Source organism: Ylistrum balloti, unplaced genomic scaffold (assembly GCF_031769215.1).
Source record: "Ylistrum balloti isolate Yb309-2 unplaced genomic scaffold, AGI_CSIRO_Ybal_v1 Utg370368, whole genome shotgun sequence".
NCBI classification, from domain to species: domain Eukaryota; kingdom Metazoa; phylum Mollusca; class Bivalvia; order Pectinida; family Pectinidae; genus Ylistrum; species Ylistrum balloti.
In genome coordinates this window covers 1344380-1368221 of record NW_026782259.1, presented here as the reverse complement: position 1 = coordinate 1368221, position 23842 = coordinate 1344380, and the positions used below count along the sequence as shown (strand labels likewise).

The 23842-nt window shown below is 35.4% G+C and overlaps 1 protein-coding gene across 1 annotated transcript in view; it reads right to left on the bottom strand.

Moving 5' to 3' along the window:
- Positions 1 to 2252: 2252 nt before the first annotated feature.
- LOC132553938 (sal-like protein 1) overlaps positions 2253 to 23842 on the bottom strand; it is a 58362-nt gene continuing 36772 nt past the window's right edge. Inside the window, exons 3-4 of the mRNA XM_060218233.1 lie at positions 15329 to 15445; positions 2253 to 5322 (exon numbers count right to left, since the gene is read on the bottom strand). Of these exons, the coding sequence (XP_060074216.1) occupies positions 2267 to 5322; positions 15329 to 15445 (3173 nt within the window). The 3' untranslated portion in view covers positions 2253 to 2266. The remainder of the gene's footprint in view (positions 5323 to 15328; positions 15446 to 23842) is intronic.

Here is a 23842-nt window from a genome sequence, read left to right as displayed (position 1 = left end):
ATCTAAGCAAAATATAACTTCTACTTGTTCACACAACATTATTTCATTGAACTAAGTTATATCTATTCAAATTAACAAAACTTTTTCATTCCAAGATCTTAGTGAACCATTGTATCGTGTATTTGTTCACAGCGTAACTTTCATGAACAAATTCATTTATACTTGTTCAATGTGTAACTTTAACGAACAAATTTATATATACTTGTTCACAGTGAACACCTATTCAGAGTGTAACTTAAGTACACACTTTCAAAACAGAACATAACTACCAAAAAAATAAAATCTTCATTTGTTGACAAATGAACAATTCACCACAAAATTTTGCTTTTAAAAATTGACAAAAACCTAAGAAAATTTTACCCTCTGTTTCTTTATAATGGAAATTTTATAATTTTCATCAAGGAAGACAAATTAAAGTCTGGTTTATGATGAAACGATTTGTTTGATTTAATGAGTATCATTAACAGTAGCAATGACTTAGGTACCAAAATGTATTCAAATATATCTGCGGACTTCAAAAGTTCAAAGTTGTGAGATAATTAACCGAGGTTTTTGTTTAGATGAAATGATTTCAAATAATGAAAGTGAAAAATTGATTTGAACAGTTTTTGCTTTCTACATTACAATTTAAAGCACCATCTATATAGCTGTAAAAGAAAAAACAAACAAAAGTTTGCAAATATTTAGAAAAAAAAAATTAAGGAGAAGAACTGTAAATACTAGCAACTGAAAAACAAACTATATAATGATTTAGTGAAAAATAATGTACAAAATAATCAACAGGAGCAATTTATAGGACAAATACATAGGGGCTAGGTATATACAACAAATCTTTGGTGTCGAGAAAGGGGTTAGATAGGTTTAAATTGTCAGAACAGGTGGAGGAAGAGACGGAGAAGGAAGAGAAAGACGAATATTATTATAGTGTTGATACAGGATACCGTGAAAGATTAATCAAGACAATAAGGGAGGTGGTAGAACAAAAGGTGAAATGAATATTAAATATGGACTTTAAATATTGATATATGACTTTGGAGGAGGGGGAATACTGATTGATAAAACGGATGGGATTTTGTACAGACTACCTCTCACATCTGCTAACATTTGGTGATATTCAAAAGAAAATTTCTATTTTTCGCTGTAGATATATCTTTGACTGGCAAGAATTTGGAAACAAAATTGCAAAACAAATAGCAAAATTTCGACAACACTAAAAGGTTACAATGAACTGCACGATGGAAGGCAGTGGGTCACAGGACTATTGGGCCTTTTACTTCTTCTATGTTGGATCCTGACCACAGATCCAAAATGAACATGATATAAAGTGATATTTAGGGCAAGGCAAGGTAGATCAATTCATTATGATATGCAAATATAAAATTGTTTGATTAACAACAATGTATCGACTAGATATCATTTTTTTCTACGTAAAAGTACACTTAAAAACACAGACTACCAGGAAGTTATCCATTCAAACACTCAAGGTGCACATCACATAAGTTATGGGTGATTTTAATCATCAGATCTTATTCCATAAAAATTCATTTTTATACAAAAAAAGACCTACATTATAACAAGTTTATGTATATTTATACCTACACAATACATCATTTCATCGTGTGTACTTTGATGAAAACAAAACTTGGTGCACACAAAATAATTGTGACATTTCCATTACAACACCATTTCCATGGCAACACAACCTGTATCAAAGACAACACATTGTTTGCATGACAACAGAGTTCAGAGTAAATATACATGTTGATTTATCACAACCGTTAATATGAGGGAGATTCTACATGTATCTGGTACAATTTCACAATGAGGCTCATTTTTTCAAAATATATTATACACCATACATCTTCCTGCTAAGTAAGCCTTCAATCACTACCAAAGACATCCTATAGACGCATTCACAGATTCATTAACTTCAATGAACATCATATTTCAATTTCTTGAAAAATCACAACAACAGTGTCTTCTTCTAAAAAAACAACATACCAACAGTGACAATATCGTTCATGCAACATTCTGTGGAATGTCACACGATCTTCCATAATTACAATAACAACAGTTTGTTTACAGTTTGTTTACGTCACTATCCAAAACTCAGGTCTCCTTCTCTCACTGTGAAGACAAATTTGTACATATTTAAAGCATGCAATGAAGGTCACAGATAGGTCACTGTTCTCCTATATTGGCAAAGCCACACTGCTGACCATGTGTATGGGAAGTTCAATGTCTGTTTATAGTTGTTATGGCAACCTCAGGCTACAACCCCTTTGTGGGCAGATTCACCCTTCAGGTGGAAGGGCTGACTGTGATGGTCAATTGGACTTGGTGAGGAGTGATAACCCTTACTGGACCAAGACGAGACCTTGTCAGGCAGTGAAGAGGTGCTGGGGGGTGAGGGTGATGATCGTGAAGACTTCATGCTCAGGTCAAGCTCACCTGAACTAGATGCACTACTACGAGAGTCTGTGTTGCGACCTTCTGAGGAACTCTTTAGTTTCCAGTCTGATTTCCCATTGGTGAAAGAGTCTGTGGGTTTAGAAACACTACTACTACTACGTGGGGATGTCATCTCCTGTGGGAGAGACATGGGGGGCATATGTCCTAATCCCCCTGCCAAATTCTGGATCACAGAAATTTCATTCATTTTTGGTGGTGTCACCCCCATAAATGGTGGGAATTGATATGGGAAAAAGTCTGGGGATCGATGAGGAAATCCTGCTAAATATGGGTTGTCTTTGTGGGCCATCATGAATGGAGGCTCAATAGACATCCTGCGTCCACGTCGCGAGGGACTGTTATTCCACATATGTGTTCCCATGTGTACTTTTAGATTGCCTTTGGTGGTGAACGCCTTTCCACAGACAGTACATTTAAAGGGTTTGTCTCCAGTGTGCGTGCGAATATGTATTTGGAGTGCACTTGCACTAGAGAACCCCTTTTGACAGACTTGACATTGATGCTTCAGAGGCGCTTCCCGAACAAAAGGTGAGTGGTCACCGTCGCGCGAATTCGTGGTATTGGTGGTGGTGGCGGTGGGACTGGTAGAAGATGTTGTGTGGTGGGTAGAAGAACCTGAGGTGGTTGATGAATCAGATCGGTTGCTAGAGAATTCCTGAGTAGACTTGCCCTGTTCCATATCAGGAGCATCTAATGAATTATTGTTCTCACTCATTTTGCTATCACCGTTTTCCTTGAATGATTTGGGTAAATCCCGGATTTTGTGTGTTAGCATATGCTGCCTCATATTTCCCCTGGTGGAGAAGCTACGGTCACAAACGTTGCACTTGAACGGCCGTTCCTTTGTGTGGCTTCTGTAGTGAATTTCCAAAGCACTTCTACAGGCAAATGTTTTCATGCAAATGTTGCATGTTGTGCTTGTTCTGCGGTGGTCACTGGCATCCATCATGAAACCACTACCTGATCCAATAGAACTTCCACCATCACTGGTGACAGACAGTGCCGGAGTACCAGGTTTGCTTCCATCCTCCCCGCTATGACCCTCTGACCCTGATTCGTACTGATTATTTGGAGAGGTTGGTGAGGTGTCACCGTTGGGCAGTGACATTGGCAAACCATTCATGTGAGAAATTGGCCTGAAGTGATGCAATGGTGACTGAGCCATGGATGCGTCAATTGCGCGTACACGTTCCTCTAGAGCGGCAAGTGAAGTGTTGAAGATTGGTGCAGAGCTTGTGGAACCGAATGATGAGAAAATAGGCATATCTGGTGCCATCTGTGGTGAACGACTAATGTATTTGGGACTCAAAGACCTTTCCAAATCCTGAGATCCATCAGAGGTTGCTGAGGCAGGTCTTTTTAAATCTTCCTTCTTGTTCTTGTCATTCTCATCAAGTTTAGCGTTAATGTCCAGAGGTAAATTGTGATTTGTGGCGTCTTCACCATCTTCATCCATCAATTCTTTCTTCATCCTCTCGCGATCCTCCTCCAATTCCATATCCTCTTCAACATCACAATCCTCCATGTCATCAAAACTATCATTGTCCATATAATCATCCCTGTTAACATCATCGCCGCTGTCTTGATCTTGGTCCTTATGATGACCCCCAGAACTGGAGTCTTTGGCCTTACGCAAATCTAGCTCCTTCTCTGGGTCTGGTTTAATTGACAGGTCAAATGGCCTTGGGGCCCAGCTTGGCATTGGTGGGTGCATATCTTGGAACATACGCATGGGTTCCACAGGAGGCATTGGGTGAAGACCCTGCATTCCAGCATGGCTGCGAATGTGTTGCTGCAGAACCAGCAGATTGGTGAAACTCTTATGGCACACAGGGCACTGGTGCATCATTCGAAGTGGAGGCTTCATGCGATGGACACCCATGTGGGTCTTGAGGTTGCCCTTGGTTGTAAAGGCCCTGCCGCAGATCTTGCACTTGAACGGCCGCTCTCCAGTATGGATGCGGTAGTGCATTTGGAGAGCACTCTTGCAGCTGAGTACACGGTGACATATAACACACTGGTTTGGGTCAGACACCTTATTTTCTAAGTTGTCCACCAGCTGTTGAAGTTTGGAGGTTTCTGATCGGTTGATCTCCATATACTGCTCTAAGCTTTCATCATGGTCAATCATCTTAGCAGGTAAGATAGAGTCCCGACCACTGGGCTGGCCAAATGGAACTGCCGACATGAGTGGTGGAGGCGGTGGCGGTGGAAGTGAGTGATGCATGGAGGACAGTGGAGATAACAGAGGGTGTGACATGACCGGTGGCATCTGCGATGAAGGTGGGGCCAGCATGAAGGGACTAGATATCGGCTTGTGCTGGCTATCATTCTGATCTGAAGTGCTAGAGCTGATTGGTAAGGAAGGTGGTAGTAGTGCTGATACTGATGCTGAAGATACTGCCTTAGAAGCATCATCAATTGGAGACTTCTTCCCACTAGAATGGTCACTTACAACAGATGAAGGGGTGGTGCTGACAGCAGAAGAAGGAGACAGCTTGGGACTAGGTAAAGGCTTCTTGTCGTCGGAGCACTTGCTGTCAGATCTTGGCCGAGAATGCGCCGTTGGTGGGAGTGGTGCTGGAGCCACGGAGGTGATCGGTGGAGGCAGTGGTACATGAGAGGATCCCATCATACTAGAGGACAAGGAGAGAGGAGGTGGTGTGGTGATGTTATGGAATGGCGATCCCAGAAGTGGCATTGGTGGTGTTTTGTCCAAATGCTCAGGAACAGGGTTCGGGTTCATCTTTACATGTGGATACTTGGCCTTGTGTCTCTCAAAGTGCACTTTGAGGTTACCTCGGGTGGAGAAGCGGTTCCCACAGATATTACATTTGAAGGGTCGTTCCCCTGTAATGACAAAATGGGAAGAGAAATATTAGTTATATATCTCTGATACGTATAATATGTAATAATTGTTTTTATGTAGGTGAAATAGAGAGTTATTTTGTAATTACGTAAAGTTATATGTAAATAAGAATAGTGATATGTAATCAAATACATTAATCTGTAATTAAGAATACAAATATGTAATTAAGAACACAAATATGTAATTAAGTTCAGTAATATGTAGCTTCATCACCATAAGAATGGTTACAAGTAGTAAAACACATGTACATTAAGCTGAAAGTTAAAAATACTGTACTGTAATATGTGATTAAGAAATGTCTACATATATGATATTAAGATCCTCTATGGATAGCTACACCTACAAACAAATCCCATGAGAGCTGTGTAGTGTATTTGTTATAACATATACTAGAGTTATGTTGTTAGTTTTTTTATTCTCTGAGTTGCTGATTGTTAACAAATCAATGTATACAAACTGCTGGGATCTCATCTGATTTAGATTTTGAAGTATAATTGAAATATTACAGAATTCCAATCTTGTGGTCTATTTTATGAGTATGATATGTGGCCTTGTTTAACACAGAAGTATACAAAAGGAACATCAGAAAGAAAATGATCCACGCTTGAAGTGTAACAGTCTTCTGGTTAGCAGAGCTTTTTTATACAAATTTCACATCTGAGTAATATTTGACGGGATGTAGCGAGGCCTGGTTTGTATCAGAGATATGAAATTAAAACCACTCCACTCTGAGCTAGGGTCATGATACAGGGTCTTGATGCAACAAATGAAATAGTCTGATAGAGGACTCCAATGAAGTCGTGTCATACATCATATATATTTTCGACAAATAGCTCACAGCTGGGTGCTCCAGCTTGCCAAAACTGGCAGACATCTTGTTTGGAACGGCACTTAATGTTCACTTTGTCAATGCGATAAGAAAACTATCTACTTTTTCTTTCTCATTATTTCATACGAACATGTCAGTCCCACACTTAATATCTGGACATTTTTCGCTAATTGACTCATAAAGTAAGAATATATCTTCACTTGTGATGAAACTAGAGGCTGAACAGACACCCAACTAAATCAACTTCAAGCATATGACATGATTCAAATATCAAAAAGAATCAACATTTAAAACCAAGAGTTAGCAACGATCAAGGAATGGTTTATGTACCAAAAATATCAACACATAGATCATCCCCTCCGTCTGTAAAAATTTGTCCTACTCAGTGAAAGTCTTCAATCAAAGTCCAACCTTTACACTCTCAATGTTTCTCTCCAACTGGGTTTAATTGTCAGAATTAAAAACTAATTTATATCCAACAGGAATCCCAAGTATCTTGTAAAGAAGCCCTGTTTTGAAAGGAAGCACCATATATATGGCGTAGTAATTTTTCCATTAGCCAATTCTTTGAACATTTGAGAAGTAACAGTGCTATAGAATACACAAAACCTTATGATCGTCATACATGTCTTGTTAGCAAAACTCTGCTGCCATCTTTCTAATTAAACTTTACATCACAAGTGTTCACTTATTTTTGTGTGGTAATGTTGTTCAAACATGTAATTAGCTACATTGCTTGGTATGCAAATAGTTACCATTATTTCACGCACCAAAGAAGACAAGTTTTTTTATAATAACATCAAAATTGCTTATCTACATTCGCAGCAACTAAAACCTGCAAGATGTGAAAAGGAAAAATGTTGGCTTCTTAGATTTCATACACATCCGTGGATCATTAACGTCAAAGAGAATTACTTTTGAATCCAAAATAAACTGAGTCTTCATATCAAGAAATACAAATTTGCCAGTGGTTTATTTGAAGTAATTATCTGGGTAGCATTTCAGGTTAGTATCTTAGCCATAAATAATCTCTAAACTCGAGAACAATGGAATTCTACACAAAACATGGTTCCCACACTCCTCCAAGTTTCAGTTTCAGTGTTGTGGCGACTTTTGATATTATCAGGAGTAATAAATGTTCATAGGAAACTTGACAGTTTTTAGGCTGTTAGCTACCATTACCTTTAGGAATGTAGTATTTCAGGAGATTCTATCCTAACAATGGCTACCACTTAGATCCATCACTTTTGTTTACAATGAACCATTACAGATGCTCAAAGTCGCCTGTTTCAAGCACGGTTCTTACACAATCGAGTAGGACGCCCCCTTCATATTAATACATTTCACTTGTAAAAACTTTCTTTGTTATTTCTGTTAAATGTCAGCAATAGTTTCAACCTTTAGTAAAAGCTTTAGGGTCACCGAGTTCAATTCCCCTCATGCATTATTTCAGTGCATGAATATGAACAGTGTATATTTTATTTATTGTAATCACTACGTAGTGTTATATTGACGGAGACCTAATTTTGGTTGAATTTTTTCATTGTTGGAATGAAAACAAAGAAAAAATAATGAAAACTGATTTTGGTTATAACTTTTTCTGACACAGATTTTGACTCCTGTTTATCTGTGTAGTCATATAAAGTAACGGTCAATTGAATGTTGATTCTGTATTTTTTATTTCCTTAAACAACTGTTATAGAAATATCAAAGCCTTGTATCACTAATATGAAGGGAGTGGGACTGTGTTGACCAGTGTCCTGACTGTGTTGACCAGTGTCCTGAGTGAAGGAATTATAGACAAGTACGTGTAACATTAGTGATCTCATTCACTATTTACACCTGTAAGAAAATGTGTATAAGAACACGAATATTATCACAAAATATTTTATTTGTAGATTATAAATTCATCTGAAAATTAATGCTTTCTGAAAATTGTTTATAGTATGTATAAAATATATTATATAAGAATTATCAGCTGTGCTTGTCCAGCAATACCTCTCAGGATATATTTAATATTAAACATTGTTGGCAATAAATTATAGTGGTCAGTTAAAACCCGAATCAAAATATTAGGCCTGCAATACTTGGAATAATATAAGAATCCACAACGCCAATTGATTTCTGATAAGCTAAATAAAATTGCCTGGTGATAATCTCGGTAGAAAGCGAGACCCAGATACCGGCCAACTTATGCAATAATAAATGAAAACAGGATTGCCAACCCTATCAGATGTTTCTTCAGTGTGGTCAGGGTTCACCGACTATCCATATCAATTATGGTTACAGTTGAAGAATTTCTAAAATTACCAGAAGGAAGTTATCAGTCCCCATTCTAAGATCAAAGGAATCCAGTTACTCTGTCACTTTGAATTACTGAAAATATGAAATAACACCAGTGCTTAAGAATTCTCGCCTTTGATTTCTCAAGAAATTATGTAGCTATTTAAATATAGGTCTGATTAATATGAGACTAACAAAGCCCCAAAACTTTCCATTAATCTTGCATTCATTCTTAGATTTAGGAAGCTTAGAAGAGGTGTTTATTTAATTTATCAGCTGACCAGGGTTATGTACCACTAGACAATGCTGACCAGTAAACATATCAGAAAGTAAACAATAATAAATTACCTCAACTTCCATTTCAATCTATATAGACCTTCAATTAGATAAATAAAAACATTCTGTGTATGCCTTAAGGCCCCTAGAACTGGAGAGAAAAGAAATGCCAAACCTTCATATACTTTTATTATGAATATTGTCATCGTATAATGGTAGAGTTTATACAATGATTGGTTGAGTGTCCAGTCTAACTGGTCAGGGAGTGCTTCACTGGTCATAATCCTGGTCATACCAGCCTATTACTTTCATATGACTGGCTATTACTATGCAAATTGTGAAACATTCAATTTAGATGCCTCACACTAACAAAAGGTGAATAGGTCATCCCCTGGTGCAAAATGACCCATGTTGGTCACTTTCAAATGACCATTAAGCAACATCATCCTTATTGATCTAACTTAAGTTCCTCCTCATATCAAGACAGAACAACACAGGTGTCAAAATTCACTGATCCTTAAGCTGTCCATATAGACTAGCAAAAGAAGGTCATATGAAATTAAAATCTTTTCTCCTTGTCAAAGGCGATTGTTATCTGCCTATCAGGTCAAAGGTGATTGTTATCTTCCTACTAGGTTAAATGTTATTGATATCTTGCAACCAGGTCAAAGATTATTGATATCTTCCTACTAGGTCAATGGTAATTAATATCTTCCAACCAGGTCAAAGGTTATTGATATCTTCCTGCTAAGTTAAAAGTTATTGATATCTTCCAACCAGGTCAAAGGTTATTAATATCTTCTAACCAGGTCAAAGGTTACTGATATCTTCTAACCAGGTCAAAGGTTACTGATATCTTCTAACCAGGTCAAAGGTTACTGATATCTTCTAACCAGGTCAAAGGTAATTTATATCTTCCTACAAGGTCAGAGATTATTGTAATCTGCCTATCAAATCAAAGGTTATTGATACCTTCCTACAAGGTCAAAGTTATGAATGCCTTTTAATTTCTGGCCAAAAAGTGTTCAGCAATACTTATCTTGTCAAGTGAGAAAAAATCACTATTCATAGCAATAATATTTTCTTCAGAAATCTCTGTTCAGTATATTTAGGTGAGAGTGGGGGTAAGGAGAGGGCAGACTGGGGCGCATAGGGATCATATTCATAGCTGTAGTTTTCTAGTGTCACTTTTTACCTTCAATATAAATATTGCATTTTTATCAGTCAGTAGAATGAATAGTTTTACAAATATAGAAATAAATATGAATAAATGATATGAAAATTATCCAACCAAAAATTGTGCAGTCACAGTTCATAACTGAACATCACAAGTCGTAATTCAAATTCATTTTACATGTAAATAAATAACCTTCTAAGTGTAATACTGTTAATAATTCATATAATTTTAATGTATATACTGAGGACCACTTAAATGACACTTCAGTAAGTGTTTCAAAATTATCATCATGGAAAAAAATATCCCTTTTTTTCTAACCATAAAGAGCATTCACATAATTTGTCATTCACTAAAATGTATAATTTACAACTCTGAGAGTTTTGTAAAGTAGATGTAGAATATGTATGATTAAACTTGCATCAAATATGGAGATGTTTGTTTGGGGAGAACAGTAAGAAAATAACACACATCAACATGGCTGTAATAATTGATTTCCAAATGAATCTACAAGTACATTTTTGTATTGGTATAGAAACGGTTCACTTTCTGTTTATGTAAGATTCTTTAGTATTATATTACCAACACATACAGGACATTATACTGAAATTCTTTAATAATTTCAAAACTGTTCGATCAGTTGAATCCATTTCATTTTAAAATTGAAAATTCCTTTGAATTTTCGGAAGTCATTATTAACAGACTTTTTAAAAATGTTTGATTCAATGTGAAGATGTGTTTCATACTGGTACATTTTAGTAAGGAACATGTACCAATATCAAAGTAGCTGTGTGAATAGATGTAGGGGTTTATAAGCCATATATTATAGAGGGGGTGGTGTGGTATATAGAGGGAGGGGTGGGGACCACTGATTATACAGAGATGTGGGTGACGACCATAGAGGGAGGGGTGGGGACCACTGATTATACAGAGGTGTGGGTGTGGTAGATAGAGGGAGGGGTGGGAACCACTGATTATACATAGGTGTGGGTGTGGTAGACAGAAGGAGGGGTGGGGACACTAATAGTATAAAGATTTCTAAAGGCACAATGAGTCAGTACAATTAATGTCCACCCTGCAAATATTTGTTAAATCTATATACTAAACTCTGACAAACACCAGATTACCATGGAAATAAATTTCTATTTAAGTGTCAGCTGTTTGTGTGGTCAATTGTCAAAAATGTGGCCAGTCCAGTAAATGTTTGATAATAACACCTACACAGTTCCCTGGAGTGGTCAGGTATCATGGGGATGACATCTCATTTCTCAGGATGACTGGACATAACATCCAGATACAATTAGTAACTAAAATCATCTAAGCGTTTCATATTATACAATGGCTTGACCCCAATTCTGGTCCTGATAATCGTGTCTCACTTTATATTCACCAATTTAATAGAAATGACAGGCTTTCCATGTTGATCTCTTTAATTCATTCTTTACTCTAAAATCCTGTCCACTTTTATAAATAATTTTTGCCCTGAAGTGGTTTAGTGTTTCTGACCCTTCTTTGTGAAATCACGTTCGGAATATGAAATATCCTTTGTAGGGTACAGCAACAGGTGTGTTGTTATTCAAACCTGACCACTGTCCACTCAATGGCCAGAGGGGTGGGGGAAGCACAAATAACACTCAAGGTCATCTTTAAATGATGTGTACAATGTTAATGTGTTGAGGTGTGGTCAAATATTTTCATATTTTGTTCTGTAAACAAACTAAGCTGGTTGTACTTTGGGATTGGTCATAATACAAGTCCTTAACTCAAACTTTTACATGAACTCATAATATGTTATATCTAACATCCCTTCTATAAAAGAAAACTATGAAAGAAAATTATCATTGTAATGATAAAATTTCATCTGATTTCTATAAACAGCTATTTCTTTTCTAAATGATCTGATGAGAGTTAATAAATAGACCACACATGAGGAAATCCAAACCACAGTGAAAATTAAATTTATACTTTCTTGATATATTAAAAAAAGTTTTTTATTCCTATTTAAATAAAATAAGAAGTCAGAAATACAAAAAATCCCAAAATAATTGGTGTGAAAATATAATTTCAAACCTAGAATTCACCTTGTTTTTTGTTAGCCTTTTTTCTCAGCCAAGTCACCTGTGGCGTTGAATGAAGGTTTAATTCTATTACCAGTCACTGAGTGGTGCCATTGTTATGGATAAAAGTCAGGTAAAGAAGATGCTAATACCTTGCTTAACGAATGTTCCTTAGGTACCAATGTATGTCACCTCTCTAAGTCTTCCCCACCTGCACAGTGAACCCATCAAAAAACCTGTGTGTATAGGGACAATTCCGACTGTTTAGCATCCTTTAGCATAGCCATATCATTATGCAAACCCAGGTATTGTACTTCTTTGTCAACACATTATAATCCATATATACATAGAGAAACAGCTCTACATTCCCACACGGATCGGGCTGTGACTATTGTCTTCACGAGGACAACGTCCCAGGAATGGATTACAGAAAAGTACCGCACTTATCTCCAGTATCGTACTTTTAGGTTCAATTAATTCTCATGGATACCTCTCAGTTTTCCTGCGGGAAATATCGTTTAGTTAGTCCAGAAAGCTCTCAACTCTTTCATTCCTTAGAAAAAAATGATATATTCTGATGTAAATTTTCTGGAGTGTTATTGCAAAATGTTTAAAATGAAATTTTGGAACATCTGCAAAATGTGTGTGAGGCTTAGAATCTCTCCTTTATCATCACTGGGTGGGACCCTGTCAGAATGGTGCTATGTCACCTACTACAACAAGTTTGGTTACATAAAATCCTAGGTGAATCTATTGATAAGTTATACACCTCCTAATCCCCTTATAACTGCCTCAACATAAAAATGATTTTATCACCTAGAACCCACTTTTAATTTCACCCTTGCTCATCAAACACTTCAGTCCCGACATCTGTCTATTTGGGTGGTTCTCCATCTTTTCACAGATTGAGCCAACTGTGACAATCATGTCTTGTGATGTCCAGCTACATCAGACCAAACTGGAACTGACCTCTGCCTTATCTACAGTTAATTACATAGTTTCATGAGTGAGAGAAATTTAATAAAATCTACATTGTAAAGCGATATTGGCCACTCAAAGTGCCCATTAATGACCATTTGAGAAATTTCTTCAAACACCAGGATTTCCTGTAATATATCATCCACTCAGTCTGCCCATTAATTATACAACTGGACCCAAAGTATCAAATGACGAAATGATAATTCCAGATGTTACAAACCCATTGATCCCGACCCTTGTCAGTGTTTATATTCAAATTGCTATCAAATTACTAAAATCCTATTTCATAAATCAAATAAAATCGGCCAGTTGAACAATTCTATGTTGTAGCTTTGTGATTCATTTCAAAAACACAATAGACTATAGGTTTAATATACCAAACTCTTATTTCTTACTTGCTTCCTCTGTTTCAAATTAAGAACTTCAGCTTTTTTTTCCCCCTCATTCTTTTTAATATTCAAATATAATAATACATGATTTTTTAACATTAAGATGGGGATGATAATGCTGACTATCTACATCATGTGATTGGAGGTTTCTCAGAAATGACAGAACATTATTTCAAATTATGCAGAATTGGAAAATGTTATTAATGATTCTTAACGGTAAAACAAAATTACGATAGAATTGGTTACAGGGACAAGTGATCTAAATGTACTTATCATCATCCAGCCTGGCAGGCTATTTGTCAAAGAACCTGTAATGCATTAACTTTGCGCTGGGGTTTTAACTAATTTGGAAATACCATAACAGCAGTATATATATGTATATATAAAACTTGATTGTTATAAACTAGACTTTGTATATAATACTTTAGTGGAGTCTATTATCGTTACTAGGATAGGTACAGGATGATGAGAACAATCCGTCATTTTTCTTCATTCTGTTTCAAAACTAACATATAGTCAAGTGATTTATCAAAATTTGCCACTCGGTACACAATGGCAAAGTGTCAGTTTTATTTGAAGAATTCATCTATTTTAATAAATAAAGACAATTAACATCACTGGCATGGTAACACCAGCATCTTACCAACTGCTTCAAGACATTACTGCCATCGAAAATTGACATAATTCTAACCGACTACAGTTCATTTTTGTAAATTGATTTCACCATCATGAAGAAATACATCATCAACATCCCTAATCGCAAATAATCTAATTTTTGGACAATTTATTGCACGGGTTGTGTTAATGAGTTGGCATCATAAGGAGCCGTACCAAGGAATATTCACTAATTTCTAAAACACTCTTTTCTGCAATTAATATAACGAAATATTCTTTTTCGCCATAAATTTCACAATAATCAAATTAGCACCTGCTTTTTTCACCTCATTTGTATGAAGAGCGACAATCATTCTTTCTTCTTCTTCTTCATAGATCTGAATTCTAAATTATGATACGTGCCATACTTAATTGCTGATAAAGGGAATCTGGTGCACCATGAATGTTAAGAATCAGTAAATGCTATGCACAAATAAATTCTACACATGTACTTAAATGGTAGTTTACACATTCTGTAGGAGCAGGGACAGTTTTAGTGTCCACAGCAGGGTTTCACCTCCTCCCTAGACAAATTCCTGGACAACAACATACCAGCGGAATTGTAAATGAACAGCTAATTAGACTATGGCACTTAAGGCATGCCCCCACTCTCCTTCCAACGCCCAGAAAAAATTAAACAAATGGAACAGAAAAGTAAAAACCTAAGCTACATATGTTATTGGTATTCCTAAGAAAGTTAGACAATATTTTATCCAGTTTCTAATTTAAGAAAAAAAAAATATCATCACCAAAGTTATACTCGTAAACTTTAACACCATCTTTATTTGGTAGTTCTTGTAGAATTAACTGACCATGTTCCTAACAGACTGTGCCCATAATACAGAAGTGACAAAGCCATTTTGAAATTATCAATAATTAACAGAGAATTTTTTCTGATTAGAACTGCACCTTATATTGGACACGAAGAGTTGTACACATGTAGACTTAAACCACAAAATTACTTATATTTCATTCAGAAGTGGAGAATTCCAGTATTTCTATATTTTGAAAGTAAAAAACACTTTAATAAAAAGAAAATGCACCAAACAGTTATTAAAAAACTAAGTGTCAATTATTTTTATTTAAAACATCTAGGAATGACCAACATGTGTTTAGAGATCACTTGATTTGTCAAAGAACTCCATGGAACAGCGGAAACCAAACCATGAGATATCAAATAGTTACACTGAGATAAATGTGTACAAATAATTGTTAAAGTCAGCTGATAAACCTTTAGGAAACTTCAAGGAAATATACTATAAAGAAGAAATGAAATCAACAAACACCAATATCGGTCTCAACCTTAAGAAACAGGATGTTTTACGCTTTGACGATTGCGTGTCTTACCTGTATGAGAACGTATGTGGATTTGAAGGGCACTGTCACTGCCAAAGACCTTATGACACAGGCGACACTTGTGACGGAAGAATGGATCATCACTAACAAACTGGGATCTCTCAACCACTGAAAGACACAGAAAGGCCAATTTGAAATAATCATATCAAAACTTTTTTCATCTATCTTAAAAAAAAAACAAAAAATGCATTAACTTTTTTCTCATTATTTATCCCAAATCCAATGTATTGTATATAAATTTTCTTCCCCTCTTTATAACCCTCCTCATTTCAGTCTTACAAGAATTATTTCAAACTTTATTGGTCTTTCTTTTTCTTTCAAGTGAAAAAAAAAACAAAAAAAAAAACCACACATGCAATTTCCAGACGAGTTCTTGCTCTCTAAAAGGAAAGTCAGCATATATACATTTGTCTGATAATATAAATTACACTGACTGCAAACGTTGATCGCAGTCTCTTGTTTTTAATTTAAAATGTTCAACTGCACACAAATTAAGGTAAGAGATTTTTTGCAATTTCATTTAGTTAGTTGAAATGAATACAAATTGAATGTTCCTTTGTCCTGAGGATAATGTTGATTCACATTGTAGAACATGCTGGTATATGCAGGATTGGATGAATTTACGCTTCACTCACTGGGTTCTTACATGATAAAAATTCTAATAACTCAAATTTTGTTATAATTGAAAACTGGCTGTTTCCAATTATTTCCTAGTTCTTTCCCCTATTTTGAATTCTAACCCGGTGTTGAGCATATGTTTAGTTGAGTTTCACTTTCTTCACCCCTCTGGAGCAATCTGTTAATTTTCAGATTGAAAATTTAGTTTTTTCTAATCTATTCATAGAAAACTAATTCATACAGTGTAACCAAATAAACATACAGTTTACTTAAGTTTTGACAATAATTATTTCTAGTTTATGCAGTAACGGAATAAAGATTTCAACTTATAAAGTGAAGATTACTTTAATAGAATTACAGAATAAAGATAAAAATGTAATGAAAACTTCAAAATTAAACAAACTGATATTTTAAGATAAACGATAACATAAATTTTACAATTTTTTTTTCGACAAAATTTTGAAATGACTTTTCAGGTAAGTGATAAAATAGAGATTGTTGATATTGAAGCTAACTATAAAACTATCAAGTTTATAAAAAAAAAAATCTTTTCAGACAAAAATATGACGGTTGATAGGTGCACATCCCGGGTATTGTTACATCTACAGCAAAAAATTATAATAATGTAAATAATCACTAAAGAAACAGGTTTAAATCGGTGTATAATGAAGGGGGACTGTTCAGAACTGTGATGGTTCAGAGCTGACAAAAGTATATTTTTGGGACTGAGGTACTGGGGCGAATGCATTTTGAGAGGAATGTAACAGTGAACACATCACCAACGGAAGCTATTTTGAACACATCAATGGATGCTGGTTCAAAGTTTCGCGACATATTTTGAGAAGGAAGTAAGAGGGACTAGCAGACTGAGAGAAGCTGGTTCAGAGCTGTGTGATATACTTTGACGGGGAGTAGAGGGACCAGTGGAGAGAAGATGGTTTGAGGGGGGTCTGAGAGAAAGTGGAAGTATAACATCTGATATTAACATTTCATCACAGTCCAAAATCGTTTGACATTCATATACACTTACAGATGGTATCAAGCCTCTGATGTAGGCATACGTTCCTTTAGAACTTAAACACCCTCAAACAAAATACACTCAAAATATGGCTGATTTCTGCCACATGTGCCAGACACTTCCGCATCATTTTTCTTTATGAATTGCTCGAATATATATAAACCCATTACACATAACAATGACAAATGGTATACAACTGCCAGAGAAACCAGAGAATGACATTCCAACCAAAAAACACCATCAGATCTGTCTAAGAGCCTTATCCAATTTGGTACTTTTTTTATCAGGTGACCCGAAGTTCAAATCCTAACCGTCAGACTTGTTGACAAACTAAACTACCTAGGCACAACTTTTAAAGCTATCTCTTTTTTTCAAATGGCATTTTTATGAAAACAAAAACCATTTCTAAATCTTTTTTTCCTCTGTCTGATTTCTGTTGATAGATAGGCTAGGGTATCCAGCTCCCTCCATATCATAATTTTGGTGAAATGATATAAAAATGGGATAGAGGGAATGAGTAATGTAAATATGGCCTTTATCCAAGAAGTGGGTTTTGACTGGCAGTGCGGCAGCTGGCAGGCAGTAGTGCTACTATAATTCTGTCAGGCCTGTTTGATATGCAGTATCATATTTTGTTATTTCCTGATATACCAGCAGGAGTTTATTAGGGGCACTGCCCTCAACATTTTTACTTTTATTTAATTGATGTTATTTCACTTTTGTTTCCAGCTTTCTGGTATTGAAATTATATACTAAAACCTTTCTTCTAAAAGTGAAATAGATTATTAATGTTTCAGTCTTTACCTGTACTTTTTTAAGTTTTTATAAAATCAACAAGCCGATTTTTGTGGTTTTTTTTACCCCAAGTTAGTCAGTAGTATGTTAACTGCTGTGAGAGATATATACAAAGTTAGGTTTATGGACTTTGAGATTTGATTTTATCCTGTGTTATGAGATTTCGGGCTGAACTCTTCTTCTTGGTGGATATGAAAACTGAACATGTGGGTGGCAAGCTATCTCTAAAACATATTTTCTAACAAGAACCAGCAGGGAAGGAACACAACATTGATGGAAGGAGGGACCCCAGCCATGCATGCACGCTCTCCTGGTTAGCAATGACAAATTTGCACAGCAGTAAGCTAATAGAGGCTCGCAAATCAGGATAAGTAACTCTACTGTAAACACATATACCTCCACTAGTAGCAGTCAGTTACCTCGTCAGTTTCTTACATTTAATCCAATAAATTACAAAGGTTAAACTTTGAAATTTTGGTAATGCATTTTGCTTGCTAATGTATCAATTAAAATTAACATTTTTTAAAGCTAGATGGTCCAACAGACCAAATTAAAATACTAAAACCATATCTGTGTACACAAGGCAGTGTCAGTTATACCTACAGATCAATACATTTTGATAATGCAATACACCATCATTTCAAACAGGGGTAAAAATAAATCACGTTAACTTTTGAATTAAAGTACTGATATGACTTCAAGTAGTAATACTCTATAGAATGTTATCAAATTAATTCATTATCATAAATGCATTACAGAAAACCGTTCAAAATTTCTTCCAAATTACCCCGTTACAAGGTAATGATACAACCTGCAATTTGCCTATCACAGAAAAATGTCTTTTTTCTTGTAACTCTAAAACACTGATATTAATTCATTATTCCCAAAATAACCAAGACTTCGGTAAGAATTTATCTAAGAACTTGACAAATATTTAACGAATGCATCAATCAGACAAATGAAGAATGTTATATGTATAAGATTTCATTTTTTTTTTGCCTGAAAAATATTTTCTTTTTTTTTTCTCCCCTCTATTTCTTGATACTCTCTTATCACGATAATTTTATAATGCTGATAGTAACTTCTCTTGCACTCAGAAGAATTAACAAAAACTGGATGTGTCATATATGTTTAAAAACATCAGTTATTTACAAACTGAAATGTGTTTAGACGAAGCATGACTCACAAGAACAATAATGCTGGTAAATCCTCAACAAAAGAATTTTTTTCCTGTCCGGAACATAACACCATGAATTTACGATACGATAGGGTTTAAATACATCTCCGTGAGATACAGTCAATGACACTGGTAATAGATAATATGATGATAACACTGTTCTATTTTATGAAATTTACCGTGCCATCCAGTGCATATTCATAACATGTAATTGATTAAATGAACCCACAATTTTTAATGCCTATCTTCCCTCTGTTAGTCTGTTGTATTTCGTCAGAGACCGAAATTTGATATTTCTGTGACCGTGGATTGAAAAGATTATAAAGTGTTTTTTGTTTTTCTTCTTTTTCTCTTTAAAGATTGGAGCAACTTGAAATTAGCAACACTAAACACTAATTAGTCAACTTTAGGCAAGATAAAGATGACCTTCCACAAAAAAAGGCATTATTGACGTGACCATTTGGTGATGTTATACACTGCCGCAAGGTGTTGCTGAGCTCTTCTGTTTATCAGCTATGATCTTCTCCGTCAGATAAAAATCAACACAGGGCTATACAGTGCCCTAAACAAGATCTGGACAGTTATATGAAAATTTGTAACAATAGCAGAGTGCCTGTCCTTGTGTGATTTTAAAACCGAATATAAACTGATTAATATTAGCAGGGCATGCAAGCTTTGGATTATATTCATGACCCTGTAAAAAGGACAAGATTGGTGACAAACTGTATACCAGAAAAGTCACTTTGTTCACTGTTTTTTTTCGTAATATTTTAGAATATTTTCGTGACTTTGACGACACAAAGGCTAGTCACCTGTGACAGGTTAGCCAAGGGTTAGAATTATATTCTGGTCTCAATTTTACACTCGACTTGTATTTTTCTTTTTAAATTGCATTTACTTACAATAAAACTTGCACATGTCAGTAAGTTCTATAACCCCTTATTTAATAGGGTTGTGTGGGGTCGACAAAAAAGAAATTTTATCATCGGTAAGAAATGCCTTATTGTTAATATTCAAGGCACTTACATCTCTTTTATGTATTGCCAGCATACAGAACTTGTATACTAATAGGACCAAACCGATTATATTAATATTTCAGACATGTGGTATTTGTGAATTTGTATGCAGACATTTTAGGGACAAACAAATAGATTACACAGAGAGTAATATACTTTGTGATAAAGACATGTAATAAACCCCAAAAGATATTGAGAAAATCATTCGAAATTGCCATATTCCTCATATATCATTCAATATATTAAAAGTTTTGTCATTTGATATTAAATATTTCCTATATACAGACAGGAAATTGGTACTCTTGATGCCAAGTGTCTCATGTCTATTAACGGTCAATACATAGTTTGCTGCGGGTTACACTGCTAAGTATAATGTCTTCAAGAAAACCACGTTAATAATGAACTTGTGTCCTTTTTTGTCATCTTAATTATATGACAATATAACAGTAAAAAACAGCTACATGGTTTATGACTAGTATATTAAAAGACCAATTCTCTTTGAAGCACACTGTACTGGAATCAATTTCAGTTATCATTAATGTCAATCTTGTAAAATCAAAGGATGCAACATGAGCCGTAATTTATTAGAAAGTCTTAATCATTGGGAGAGCAGACAACAACAACCTGCTTGCTGGCTAACCCCATCAGGTATAACATTACAGGTACACATCTCCAGACATCAATGCTTTTTGTGTAACAGGCATCTTTTAGTTAAGCCAATATTGCAGGTTTTTAATATTGGTCATAACTATTTCTATTTGACAATCCCCTATAGAGATAGGTCAAATCTCAGGCAAATCAAATCAGCTTGATTAAAGTTCACCATATTGAAATATCCTAAAAATCCTTTATACGGATTGACAGCAAAGTTTACTAGGGCTAATAGATGAAAGGTTATATCAACCCAGATATGCACTGGTTTACTTCACTATTCAAAATCTGATGCATTTTTATATAGGTATAATGACTTCCTGCTAAACAGCTCAATGTATGCAACTTGAATGATTCAAACATTGTACAGATGCAGATCAAGCTCTGGTCTAGATCAGCACCACCAGAGAAAACCTACTTTATTTACACTTTCACAATTCTGCGGATTATCATCCGTTCCAATCCACTTTAAAAATAATACACTGCCTGGCCATATCTCGCCCCGGACTCGGGAAACATACGCATTAGATGATGTAAAAGTCATTTTCCTTTATAAACATGCCTAGCAGATTCTGCAGTAATGTCATACATATGCTGTAACAGAAAGCATGATTGGGGTGTTCAAACAGAGATGTATAAAACAACACCAGCCTTTGGTGATCACCTACACAATTTACTCCCCGATTTCCTCCTCCAGAGGTGAACTAGTTTAACGGCTACAGAATTTCAGTGCAAAATGAATATTTATTAGAGTTGATGCCACATACAGTCAGAAACAGCTCTCAATTATAACAGGATTCATAAATGTCTATCATACAACTCAGATTCTGCAGGATACCGATTAAGTGCGGAATAATTGAAATCGTTTTTATTTTTATCTTTTAATTATTATTTAGTAAAACATTTTTTATTTTGATATTTGACTAATTTTGAAATCGTTTTTATCTAATGATCAAATTATTTTAATGAAATTCATTTCCATCACAAACTCCTCTCTTAATAAAAAGTTTATCAATAATAAGTTTGAACACATGAATTATATTTCAGGACAGATGTAATACATGTGCGGACAGCTATCCAACCACAACCACCTCCCTGCCTCCACCTTTCCCCTCTATATAGTACATATCTAACCATCAACAATATTCAATGCACTTAATTCTTTGCCATAAAATTCAATTGAAATGTAACCCTACATTTAAATTTAAGTTTCGCCTTTATGCCTAATCATATTTTCCTCCATTTGTACTGCGGCACAACTATTCATATCACCCGTTCTCCTCCGTTATCACTAGATTTGTCTGACAGACTGGCGTCAAGAATTATTATAACACATATGCTTATTTCACTTTTGAAGTCCCATTTAAAGCCAGTAGACTGAAAATTATTGAAGTGAAAAAAAAAAAAAATTCGAGAAACTTATGTCTTGGTTTGTATTTAAAACAGATTTCACAGAAACTTGTCTTGTTTCTAATAAAAAAAATTCCACATTAGTCATAATTCCTTCCATGGATGCAGTTGTTATAGCTGCAGGCCATTTTTCGTTGTTTTATTTTGTGTGTACTGAAAGCTTATCCTGTGTCCCTGAAGCGTCCTCACCTATATACCGAGGATGAAAGAAACAATATTGTATAATATATGTGTACAGTTTTATTATAAATGTGATGTATGCTTCTACTTGTTTTAGTTTTCATCTCTTTTATCTACACCATCCTACCTGGAGGGGAGAAATGGCAGATTTCAAGCATTGACGATCACACTAGCATTAACTATGATGTAATACGGGGCTAGATTTTGAAACGTTATTCCTTAAAGCTAAATAGCGTGCAATTCCATTAGATACACAGAGTAAAAGCTTGTGAAACAACACAAAGTCTCTATCCTCTAAAATCTTGTGATCTTTCTAGACATAAATACATAAATCATGTGACACGACTTTTTGTTTTGAATCATCAAGTAGGGTGTTTTGTCATGTGTTTGATAAAGTATTAAATATTATATGTATTTTATTCCAAAATACAGTATATATGAAGTACGTGGTATATCCTGTCTGTATGATGTACGAGACTGGGGAGTGCTGGGTCAAGTCTTCTGATATAGCACACCTGAAGGATACCCACCTGTAATCACCTACTACATAACAGCATATAGTATACTTGTATCTACTTATATCAATACAGAAGACACAATGGAACACCAGCTTTCTTTTCCATTATGATGTTTTATAAACAAGAAATATCTCTATATTAGGCACATTCTACTTTTCCAAATTACTCCTTACATCTCTTTCATTGGTTTCTTGAAAAATAGATCAATTAATTTTCATACATCTTTTAATCTGTCTAATCAACAAAAAAGCTATTGGCAAATTTAATAACGTCTAAACAAAGTCATCTTTACCAGTCTGTTTCAGAGCATGCTATCAGTGGCATTCTATAAAACATGTCAGTGTTTGGACAGTCATGTAGAGTAGTTGTTGAACTGTAAATCTTTGGATGGTATCGGAGTGAGTAATTCTTACAATTTTTTTTTTCACCATTGAGTGGATAACTGCTGTATTGTGATATAATTGCTTCCAGACAGATCAACAAAGCGTCTATAACCGTCACAAATTTCCAGGTCAGAGATTTCAATACACCCCACTGCCTGTATGACTTGACCCATGACCTACGACACGCTCCCAGCGACCCGCTTTGATACAACGAAAAATACCCCAATTCAATGCATGTCTGATGGCAAGCTTCTTCCTTGTTACTCTGTCAGATAGTCTCGATCCACTCGATAGCCCTTTACGAGAGTCGTCTCTACTCACGGCTGTCAGCGTACTCTGTACAAGAGTTCCTACTACCTACAAACACTACGGTCAATATCACAAAAGTATTCTTTGATCTCTACAGGTGTTTCCCCAAACACACAGGTAGGTATATTTTAGTAAATGGGCTTGGATCAATGGCATATCCTATACAGGAATAATTCTCTGAATTGAAAATAGGAGACTACTCAATCAAACATGTCCTTAAGAGGAACAAAATTATAAAATTACGCTCAGTACATAGATATGTATTACCAGACCCTCAAAGTGGTTATAGACCTACAGCTAACTTAAGTGAGTAGTACTACCTCCCATGGTTTGGTAGAGGAGAGGTGGGGAGGAGAGTGGGGGAGGAAAGAGGGGTAGGAGAGGGGAGAGGAGAGGAGAAGATAGGTGGGGGGTGGGGGGGGGAGCTGGT